The sequence below is a fragment of the Hypomesus transpacificus genome, chromosome 16 (genome assembly GCF_021917145.1).
Source record: "Hypomesus transpacificus isolate Combined female chromosome 16, fHypTra1, whole genome shotgun sequence".
In the NCBI taxonomy this organism is placed as follows: Eukaryota; Metazoa; Chordata; class Actinopteri; order Osmeriformes; family Osmeridae; genus Hypomesus; species Hypomesus transpacificus.
This window is the reverse complement of record NC_061075.1, coordinates 2,935,329-2,945,552: the sequence shown is the minus strand read 5'-3', so window position 1 is coordinate 2,945,552 and position 10,224 is coordinate 2,935,329. Positions and strand designations below refer to the sequence as shown.

Genomic DNA, 10,224 nt, shown 5'->3' with positions numbered 1-10,224 from the left:
CTCGCTGGAGCTGCAAGCTGGGTCTGGCAGGCTTGTAGTTGAGGGGCTCTCTGTGGTAATGCATACACTGAGACCAATGCTAGGCAAAAGCACTATGACGGTGCTCCCGACTGGAATACTAATGCCCACATCAATACAGTACGGCCATCTGCACCGAATAAAACCATCCCGTCCAGCCCGTCCACCTCAATACAGATCCAGTACTGTCAGACTCACATCAGAGGAGTGTCGCATCAGCTCATGCTGACGTCTGATCTAGAAGCCACAGCACCAGCTGATGTGAGACCCGATGCCCAGGCGGTGTGAATGTGTTATTAATATGACAGCCGGGAATCGTACAAGTTCTGGGACGTTTGTGTGGGCCTGTTGCTATGCCGGTTGGACTAAGTGTGGGACGAATCGACTGCGACTGTCATTCCACATATAGCAAAGCTGTAACCCTGGCAGCCTGTAACCCTGGCAGCCGGCCTGTCTGTCAAGCCAGATGTCACATGTGGTCTCGAGGGGTGTTTTGATGTCCGGGAACAACCTGGCAACCCTGGCATTCCTGCTCCCTCTGCACATGGCTGCAGGGGGGAACTGTGTTTCTGTGGTTCTTTATTTAGACACAGACAATTGTGTTGAGAAAAGAGCAATGGTAGATAACAAGGTCTGTTCACAATAACAGTAATGTGCTGTTAACCCTGATGTTAAACATTTGCCATCCTAAATGTGGTTACACCACTACAAACCCTGACAGGTTAGCCCCTGTAACTGCTTATGTGATTGAAGCCCCTGTGCCACAGTAGGGTGCAAGGCATGTTATGGAAGCAGCTCTTTCCTCTCACGTGGTTGGACAACTTCAAATACTGACTGTTCATTCTGCACTTTTATTGGTAATTTTGTGAGGTTCACAAACAAACCACATTTGCTTCTTTAAAAAATATGAATTACGTAATGCATTTACTATGTACACCATACATTAGGGTATTTTTTCTTTTGCACAGCAAAGATATGACATGTATGTTATAAGAACATGAGTAGGGCTATGCTACATCTATGTAATACTCGACTGAATTCCACAACAGTGCAATAAAATAGGCCATGACAGGCGTCACGTAAGGAAAGCTGTAACCAATAATAAAATGGAATGTTACATTTCTGGACAATATTGTTTAGAGACAAAATGTAAGAGAGAAACTGATGGGGTTAACAAGCACTGAATAAATTCTCTATTATAGATACGAAACAGATCTGATGCAGCACTGTGCCCATGCGCATCACCATCTACAGAAGGGCATGCAGTCTTTCCACTTTGTAATGCACATTCCCCAAAATGTTTTTGTGAGTATGCCGTGTTGGTGCACATTAAATCTATAATATTAGTAACATTGTCCATGTCATCGTCTTGTTCACCATTTCCAGACGGTGAAAGAGGCACAGTAGTTACCAAACACTCTACTGGAAAATTACAGTAGCCTTCTTAGACGAACAAAAACAGTTGAGACTTTGTGATTCCAAGAAAATGCACTGATGTAGACTTCAAGCGGTTTAAACAAGTTCTTGCATCTTTCCTTCCTCAAAACCGTTCGAGATAGAAATTGGTTCTTGGTTACTCTCTATAGATGATTCGCTGCCCGTGCTCTCTCCGGAGAGAAGTCGGGTCACTCTTAAGTCCGCTTTGAGGGTCTGGACATCGTTTCCAATGCTCATCTCTCCCAGGTCAGTGATAATCTGGGACAGCTCCTGTTTACCGCTACCCACGCAATCATCGTCCGTGTCAAGAATGTCCTCACACTCGAAGTGCATCGCCTTCTCCTCTTCCTCCTCGCCGATCAAGTCTTCGGTGATGGAACCTAGTTTCGGCGCGCTCCGGCTCCGCTCCACTGGCGGTTTGTAATAACACTGACCGTTCAGAAGCTTCCTAAGCGGCACCAGCGGGATCGTCTGTTCCCCTATAAGCTGCTGTTGTTGATGCCTCGCATCGTCCCTTCGTTTAAGTCGTTTAAATTCGGCGAGAGCGGTGGCCGAGGTCTGATACAAGAGCAACGCCATGGCTTTTGCCTTCTCTGGCTTCGACACCAGCACCGCGTGACAGCGCAGCATCACCGCCTTATGCTTCATCTCGTGCCTGTATATCCATGCGAAAATTTTGGGAAGCCTCGGATCGGCAACACAATAGGTAATCCGGTGCAGTAAATACAAATGTCCCGGTCTCCTCGCTTTATCGTCCACATGCACCATCCGAATGCCTTGTGAGCTGATGGTTAATTTCATTTTGGTGCCATTTTTGCCCATTTCGCTTTTCCCCCAAATCTTGCTCACGGCCACGTCCGTGCACCCGTCTCCTTTCGACTGGATGGTCGTGGCATTCCCCAGATAGAGGACCGTGTATGTGGGATCCTCGCTGGTAATCTTCACCTTTTTCCTTTTCGATTTGAACATGCTTCCGACCCTGTTCAGAGCACTTTCGGGACACGATTTAGCGAAGGAGGTCAGCGCAGAGTAGTTTAAACTCACGGCATATCCCTTCTGCTTCGACTGCTTGTCTTGCTCTATCAGGTCGAACTTATTCTTCTTCCAAGGCAGCATTATACGGGTGTCCAGTACAGTATTACAGTCTACACCTAACTAACGTTTTAATATATCTAAATATGATATTTTAATGTCCCTTTCTGTCATTCATGAGCTATTCATAGGCTACTTTATGTTTCCATCATCTAAGCTGCTGACCTGTGTAAACACGCCCGTGCTTTCCCGTTCCATGTTTCCAAAGACAAGGGAGTGAAGTTGGCTGTCCTGGACAGGATTGTCTACAGTGTTTATACACTGGGACGAACCATTTGAGTTTTTCTGAAGGGGAACGGACGAAACCAACGATTGTTTTTCCTTGAGGACACGCACATGACGGGGTTAATTCACAAATGGTGGGGAGGGGGGAGGGGGGGCTGCCAAGTATTGGAAATCCTGTACCTAGAAATATATTTTCTATGCTTCGTAATGGCTGCTGTTGTCACTTAATCAACATGGATTAATCCGGTTAATCTGATTAAATGGGTAATCTCGATTGAGTAAAACATTTTTTTTGCTAAACTGTGAAATCCCTCATGTGCTAGTAGCCTATTGGCACATCTAATTTGCTTAAGTGCATTTGTTTCATGTTTTCTTTACGAACAAAACAATTTTGTAAAAGGTTTCTGTTAAAACATATGTATATTAATTTGAATATATAAGCGATTCAAGAAGTATATTCTATTGTTTCTTTGTGGGCATTATGTATAAGTGTACTAAATTAAGGACAATAAACAGGCTTACTGTAAATCGGTCTGGATGAGAGCGTCTGCAAAAAAAAAGACTAAATGTAAATCTTTTGTCTTTTACCATGTATGAAATGGTTTATGCTGCTTTCTGCTGGATGATAAAGGGTATAGCAGTCATAATGATTTGGATCAAATTGATGTGTGCGGGTTGTTCTAAAAATTGTCTTGCATTCCGCTCAATTGTGAATTTAGAACAGACGTTGCATGTGAGGAAAAATGTATGTGAAGTGAAATAAGAATAAATAAAAATCCAACTGAATGTTTCAAATGTTGTGATAAATATTAGAAGTAGACGGTAAGGACACGAGGATCTGTGGAACTGTGCGCCACAGCGAGTTTCTTTCCAGACATATATAATTGAAGGACCATGTTTGGATTGTACCATGTTGGGTTTTGGAAAACTGCTCTTTAAATCTACATCATTTTTTCTTTTAGGACTTTTAATAATATTTTGTGAATTAATTTTTGTTCTTTTCTATCGAGCCCAAGTATCATTTTTTTTCTTTTTTATATTTACAAAAAACTGGACGAGTTTGCAAAACTGGTATGAGCCGAAACCTTTCCGGTTTGTACGACAACAATTTCCACATGGGTAACATCATATAGAAATGTTCGTATTTTGAGGCCGTAACAGTTTATATAACATCGTACATAGATAGGGATCTCGGGACACTAACAGGAAACCTAATCTCAGCATGGGTAAGAAGAAAGCTGGAGGAGGTGGTGCGGGACTCGGCCGCGCGCTGATTAAGGAGAGACTAAACGCAGGCCGAGGCAACAAGAGGGGCGATTCGTGGGTACGGAAGACAGCACACTCGTGCAGCTAAGAGCAACAAGCTAGCTAGTCATACACCACTACTGCTATGTTGTTTATGTTAAGTGTGACCTATAGGAAAGATTGATAGAAGGGTGAGTAGTCGTATTGGGTGTTGACGGTCTCTTATTGACACCTCCAGCTCCACACATGTGAATTGAACGATGGCTACGACTGGGGTCGACTGAACTTGCAGTCGGTAACGGAGCAGAGTTCCATGGATGATTTCCTCGCCACGGCAGAACTTGCGGGGACAGAGTTCGTTGCAGGTAAATGACAGTCCTTGTATGCAGATCTCGTAGCTGGAGTAAGTCATATTTAGCCCCATCTAAGTTCAAGTGGGAAAACTGACTCCACTGTTCCCGCAGAAAAGCTCAACATCAAGTTCGTGCCAGCGGAAGCGCGTGCTGGCCTGCTGACCGCTGAGGAGGCTAGTCAGCTGAAGAAGCTACACGAGGAAAACTGGCAGCTTCTCCGGATACCGCGGCGGTGAGTCCGTCAACTGTCACTATTTATGAGTCTCCAGGACCTAGGGTCTAGTTGTTGTACAGTCAGAATGGTGCGGTAGTCAGGGGGTGTGGGTAAAGCAGCACTAGCTAAATAGCTATTACTCAGTGATGGGGCATCCAACTCGCGGATCAGTAGCTCGCAGATGTTCTTGCAGCATTTCCAGGTGTTTGTAGTGTGCTGTTCTGTTACTTCAGTGGTGTTAATGTTCTGTGTGTTTGACCCGGCTCAGACCCCGCTGGGACGAGAGCACCAGCCCAGAGGTGCTTCAGCAGGCAGAAAGAGACAGCTTCCTGGAATGGAGGCGTAAGCTGGCACTGTACGTAGCCCACCACTCTGTCCCCATTGGCTTAAACACACCTCAGGGCTTTCCTCATTGGCCCGACACGCAGCCCAGGGCTTTCCCTCGTTGGCTGAAACACATCTCAAGGCTTTTATAGAACAGCTGTAACGGTCGTCATGTTTCTGTCTTCCCTGGCGTCTCGTTGCCGTGGTTGTTCAGGCTGGAAGAGGAGCAGAAGATGATTCTCACGCCGTTTGAGAGGAACCTGGATTTCTGGAGGCAGCTGTGGAGAGTTATTGAGAGGAGGTACGATCACTACGGAGTTCATCTGTGGATCACTGTTGTGTTGAGTCGCTGCGGTTTGCCATTGTCCATTCATTTGCCACTTCTGCTCCTGGATTTTCTGCTGCAGTTTTTATGAGCTCTATTTGTATGTCACTTTGGATGAAACCATCTTCTAAACGAAAGTAACGTGAAGTCTCCCTGTTGTCCCTCAGCGATGTGGTCGTCCAGATCGTCGACGCCAGAAACCCCTTGTTGTTTCGGTGCCCAGACCTGGTGAGTGTAATCCAGATTAGATGTACTTGATTCATTCCCGAGAAAACGTGTTTTTCCAACCCAGCACCCGCCGCCCTGTGCTCTGCTGTGTGAAGATGTCTCCCGTAGCGCTACGTCATCTGACGGCTGTTTGTGTGTCCTGAAGGAGCGCTACGTGAAGGAGGTTTCTCCAGACAAGGTGAACATGCTGCTGGTGAACAAGGCCGACCTTCTGACCAGGGAGCAGAGGCGGGCCTGGGCGGCCCACTTCCAGAGGGACGGCGTGCGCGCCGTCTTCTGGTCCGCCCTGGCGGAGAACGAGCGGCTGGAGGCCGAGGAGAAGGTGAGGGCTCCCCCTGCAGGGCGGGAGGACGGACTCCTCGTGTTGTTTTATCGGTGTCGCTCATAAGAGCGTCAGTTGGTTATGTGTTTAGGTGTTCATTTAGTTTATATAAATGTTTATTATTTGTCCATTGTATTTTCTCTTTATTCCTTACAGTACCATCTATCTTTCACCTGTCTTTCTGCTGCTGAAACAACCACATTTCCCCATATGAGGATCAATAAAGTGTTATCTCATTTTATCTTATGTTCCTGCCTGTATGCAGAGGAGAGGATTCTTTCTGTGTTTAAGAAAGAATCCCTCTGTTGATTAAGCCTTTGGCAACAAGAGAGCATTAGTGCCACTTCTACAACAGCGGTGCCGTGTGATTGGTTGGTTTCCCACAATCCGCTTCTTCTGTGGTTGCAGGGCGTAGAGCAGCAGGAGGAGGAGGAGGAGGAGGAGGAGACCACAAGCGAAGACGAGGATCATCCCGACATGAAAGATATCAGCAGGAGAGAAGAAGACGAGGAGGAAGAGGAGGACTGCGCCATGGAGGAGGGACGGCAGAGAAGAGTGCAGTTCAAAGGGCGCGTGGAGGAAGAAGAGCAGGAGACGTCCTCGGAGGAGGAGGAGGGGGGAAAGGGGGACTCTTCACACGCCTCCGGCTTCCACAACTCCAGTCGTCTGCTGCAGAAGGAAGAACTTATGGCGGTGTTCAGAGCTGCCCACTCTGGCCCCACCTGTAGGGAAGGAGAACTCACTGTTGGCTTGGTGAGCACACACACACACACACACTCACACACACACACTCACAGACACACACACACACTCACAGACACACCCACTCACACACGGTGTGTATACTTGTACTGAGTAGTGGTGGTTTTTGTGGTCAAATAATGACCTTTGGAAGAATTCTTTCTTTTCGTGAAACGTGCGTCCTTTGACAGGTGGGCTATCCAAACGTGGGCAAGAGTTCCACCATCAACACAATCTTCCGAAACAAGAAGGTGTCCGTCTCGGCCACCCCAGGACACACCAAGCACTTCCAGGTACCAGCATGCCTCCTCTCACCCAGGCCCACTTCCTGGTACCAGCATGCCTCCTCTCACCCAGGCCCACTTCCTGGTACCAGCATGCCTCCTCTCACCCAGGCCCACTTCCTGGTACCAGCATGCCTCCTCTCACCCAGGCCCACTTCCTGGTACCAGCATGCCTCCTCTCACCCAGGCCCACTTCCTGGTACCAGCATGCCTCCTCTCACCCAGGCCCACTTCCTGGTACCAGCATGCCTCCTCTCACCCAGGCCCACTTCCTGGTACCAGCATGCCTCCTCTCACCCAGGCCCACTTCCTGGTACCAGCATGCCTCCTCTCACCCAGGCCCACTTCCTGGTACCAGCATGCCTCCTCTCACCCAGGCCCACTTCCAGAGTCCCGTCTGGAGGAAGGTCACAAGCGTGTGTGTGCGCGTGTGTTTTCCAGACGCTGTACGTGGAGCCCGACCTGTGTCTGTGTGACTGCCCCGGACTGGTCATGCCCTCCTTCGTGTCCACCAAAGCTGAGATGATCTGCTGTGGGATTCTGTCCATAGACCAGATGAGAGACCACGTGCCGGCCATTTCACTCATATCCTTCTGCTCCTCCACTGTCTCATCATGTTTAGGCTGTCACACATTCATACTCGAGTCTTAGGCCCCCCCAAATGATTTACATGAACGATGTTTTGAATGTAAAAAATGTCTTCTGTAATTGTGTGGCCGTATACATTTGCAATGTTGAGAATTCATGTATTTCGTATAGCATTTTAGAGTTACTCAGAATCATTTTATTTGTAAGACTTCACTCTGCTAGGAGTAAGGGCTTACCCCTATGGTCATTTTCCCATCCAAAACAAACATGCTAACCCCTTTGGTCATTTCCAAACCAAAACACACATGCTCACCCCTTGGTAATTTCCAAACCAAAACACATGCTAACCCCTTGGTCATTTCCCAACCAAAACACACATGCTAACCCCTTTGGTCATTTCCCATCCAAAACACACATGCTAACCCCTTTGGTAATTTTCCATCCAAAACACACATGTTAACCCCTTTGGTCATTTCCCAACCAAAACACACATGCTTACCCCTATGGTCATTTTCCCATCCAAAACACACGTTATCCCCTTTAGTGATTTCCCAACCAAAACACACATGTTAACCCCTTTGATCATTTCCCATCAAAAACACACATGTTAACCCCTTTGGTCTTTTTCCCATCCAAAACACACATGCTATCCCCTTTACTGATTTCCCAACCAAAACACACATGCTTACCCCTCTGAGTGTATATTTATGGGCATGTATTGTGTATAGAGCTGTGCTTTAACTGTACATCAATGTAATGCATAGATATATCTGTGGTGTCGGGTCCTTAACAGAGCCACGTGTGTCAGACTATTCCTCGGGCAGTGTTGGAGGGCACCTACGGCATCAACATCATCCGCCCGCGAGAAGACGAAGACCCCGACCGGCCGCCCACCTTCGAGGAGCTGCTCATGGCCTACGGATGTAAGACCACGCACCTGCATACCTGACCACGCACCTGCATACCTGACCACGCACCTGCAAACCTGACCACGCACCTGCATACCTGACCACGCACCTGCATACCTGACCACGCACCTGCATACCTGACCACGCACCTGCATACCTGACCACGCACCTGCATACCTGACCACGCCCCTCCACGCACCTGCATACCTGACCACGCCCCTCCACGCACCTGCATACCTGACCACGCCCCTCCACGCACCTGCATACCTGACCACGCTCCTCCACGCACCTGCATACCTGACCACGCCCCTCCACGCACCTGGATACGTGACCACGCCCCTCCACACCTGACCACGCCCCTCCACGCACCTGCATACCTGGCTAAGCCCCTCCACTCACCTGACCACGCTCCCTCTATATCCGACCACGCCTCCTCCACATCTGACCACACCTGCCCCATATCCCAGTCCACGCTAATTCCACCCACCTGCATACCTAGCCACGCCTCCCCCACACCCCTCTAGACATTGACACCATTACTGTGTTGTGTTTTCAGACATGAGAGGCTTCATGACCACACATGGTCAGCCAGACCAGTCCAGATCCGCCCGCTACATCCTGAAGGATTACGTCAACGTGAGTACAGCTGCGCACAGCTCGGCCGGCCAAGCCGTTGCCCTGGCTACCAATCCCGACAACCTGTTCGGAGTCAATAACGAGCATGTGTCTTGTGACCGTGGACAGGGGAAGCTGCTGTACTGCCACCCCCCTCCGCACATCAAAGCAGAGGACTTCCAGTACCAGCATGGCGCCTTCCTGCCGGGCCTGGCCGACCCGGCCGTCTCCGGCACGGACGGCGGCACACACCGCGTCAGGAGGATCGAGAACCCAGTCGACAAGAACTTCTTCCATCAGGTGCAGTTTTACTTAACCAACGCTTTCTGCCCGTCCTAGGCAGCTGTCTAGGTCAAACGCTGTGGCGCAGGGTCTTGGAATGGGCCACGACATTAGTTACTGTCGCTCTGAGCCTGCTAAACACACTATTCCTTGACCATATGCACTTAGAAATACGCGGCTGTGTGGCTTTGAATGAAACCCATCTGCTGAATGTACTGGAACTCTCTAGAAGTATCCGTGTCTTGCTCCGAGTCGTGCCGGTGTACGAGGGCCGACGCGCTGACCCCAGGCATGTGATTCTGTTTCAGGAGAACGTGCGAGCGCTCACCAAAGGGGTCCAGTCCTTCATGGGCTACAAGCCCGGCAGCGGGCCCATCGGCTCGGGAAAGCCCGGCTCCGACGCGGCCCTCCTGGGCAAGCCCTGGAAGAAGCACGGAAACAGGAACAAGAAGGAGAAAGTACGTCGACTCACCAAGCACCTGGACGCCTGATCAGGGTCGCCCCTGCTTTTTATAAATATCCCAAACCTGGTGGAGTGGAACGTGTGTTATTCCCAGAGATCCACCGAGTCTAAGGATGCCACTTCCTGTTTCCCTAGCGGAGATGGGTGGAGCTAAGCAGGCTGTTTGAGGACAACTTCCTCCAACCGTGCAGAACATGCCTCTGTACCAGGCCACCACTGCAGATGCTCTCTGTGGTCTAAACTCATCTGAATTAGGAATTATTGTAATTATTTAGGGTTTCTACTATATTATTTTGGAAACTATAACATTGTACATGCACATGATGAATGCTTTGATTCCGGTTCATGAGTAATGCCTTAAACATAGTTCCAACAGTTCCATAAATAAATCATATATTTCAGAGGATGTGTTTTTATTTGGTTTTCACCTCCATTGGTATACACAAACCCGGAGCTCCCTATAAGAGCTTTATAGATGTCCAAGTTCTTTGAACATAAGGAGTGATTCAACAATGTCTCGGTTACAGTTTCGTCGTTATTGTTTATATAATTCATACTTC

The 10,224-nt window shown here is 48.6% G+C and overlaps 2 protein-coding genes across 2 annotated transcripts; one reads left to right on the top strand and one right to left on the bottom strand.

Annotated features, from left to right (window-relative positions):
* Window positions 1–831: 831 nt before the first annotated feature.
* fam43a (family with sequence similarity 43 member A) lies at window positions 832–2,866 on the bottom strand. Its single transcript, XM_047037217.1, has one exon. The coding sequence runs from the start codon at window positions 2,569–2,571 to the stop codon at window positions 1,531–1,533; it is 1,041 nt and encodes a 346-aa protein (XP_046893173.1). The 5' UTR covers window positions 2,572–2,866; the 3' UTR covers window positions 832–1,530.
* A 975-nt stretch (window positions 2,867–3,841) lies between these two features.
* Window positions 3,842–10,065, top strand: lsg1 (large 60S subunit nuclear export GTPase 1). Its single transcript, XM_047036875.1, has 14 exons — window positions 3,842–4,096; window positions 4,256–4,382; window positions 4,482–4,602; window positions 4,853–4,939; window positions 5,123–5,209; window positions 5,401–5,461; window positions 5,607–5,783; window positions 6,192–6,536; window positions 6,716–6,817; window positions 7,250–7,393; window positions 8,196–8,319; window positions 8,861–8,940; window positions 9,049–9,219; window positions 9,510–10,065. The coding sequence occupies exons 1-14, from the start codon at window positions 3,995–3,997 to the stop codon at window positions 9,690–9,692; spliced, it is 1,911 nt and encodes a 636-aa protein (XP_046892831.1). The 5' UTR covers window positions 3,842–3,994; the 3' UTR covers window positions 9,693–10,065.
* The last annotated feature ends 159 nt before the right edge of the window (window positions 10,066–10,224 follow it).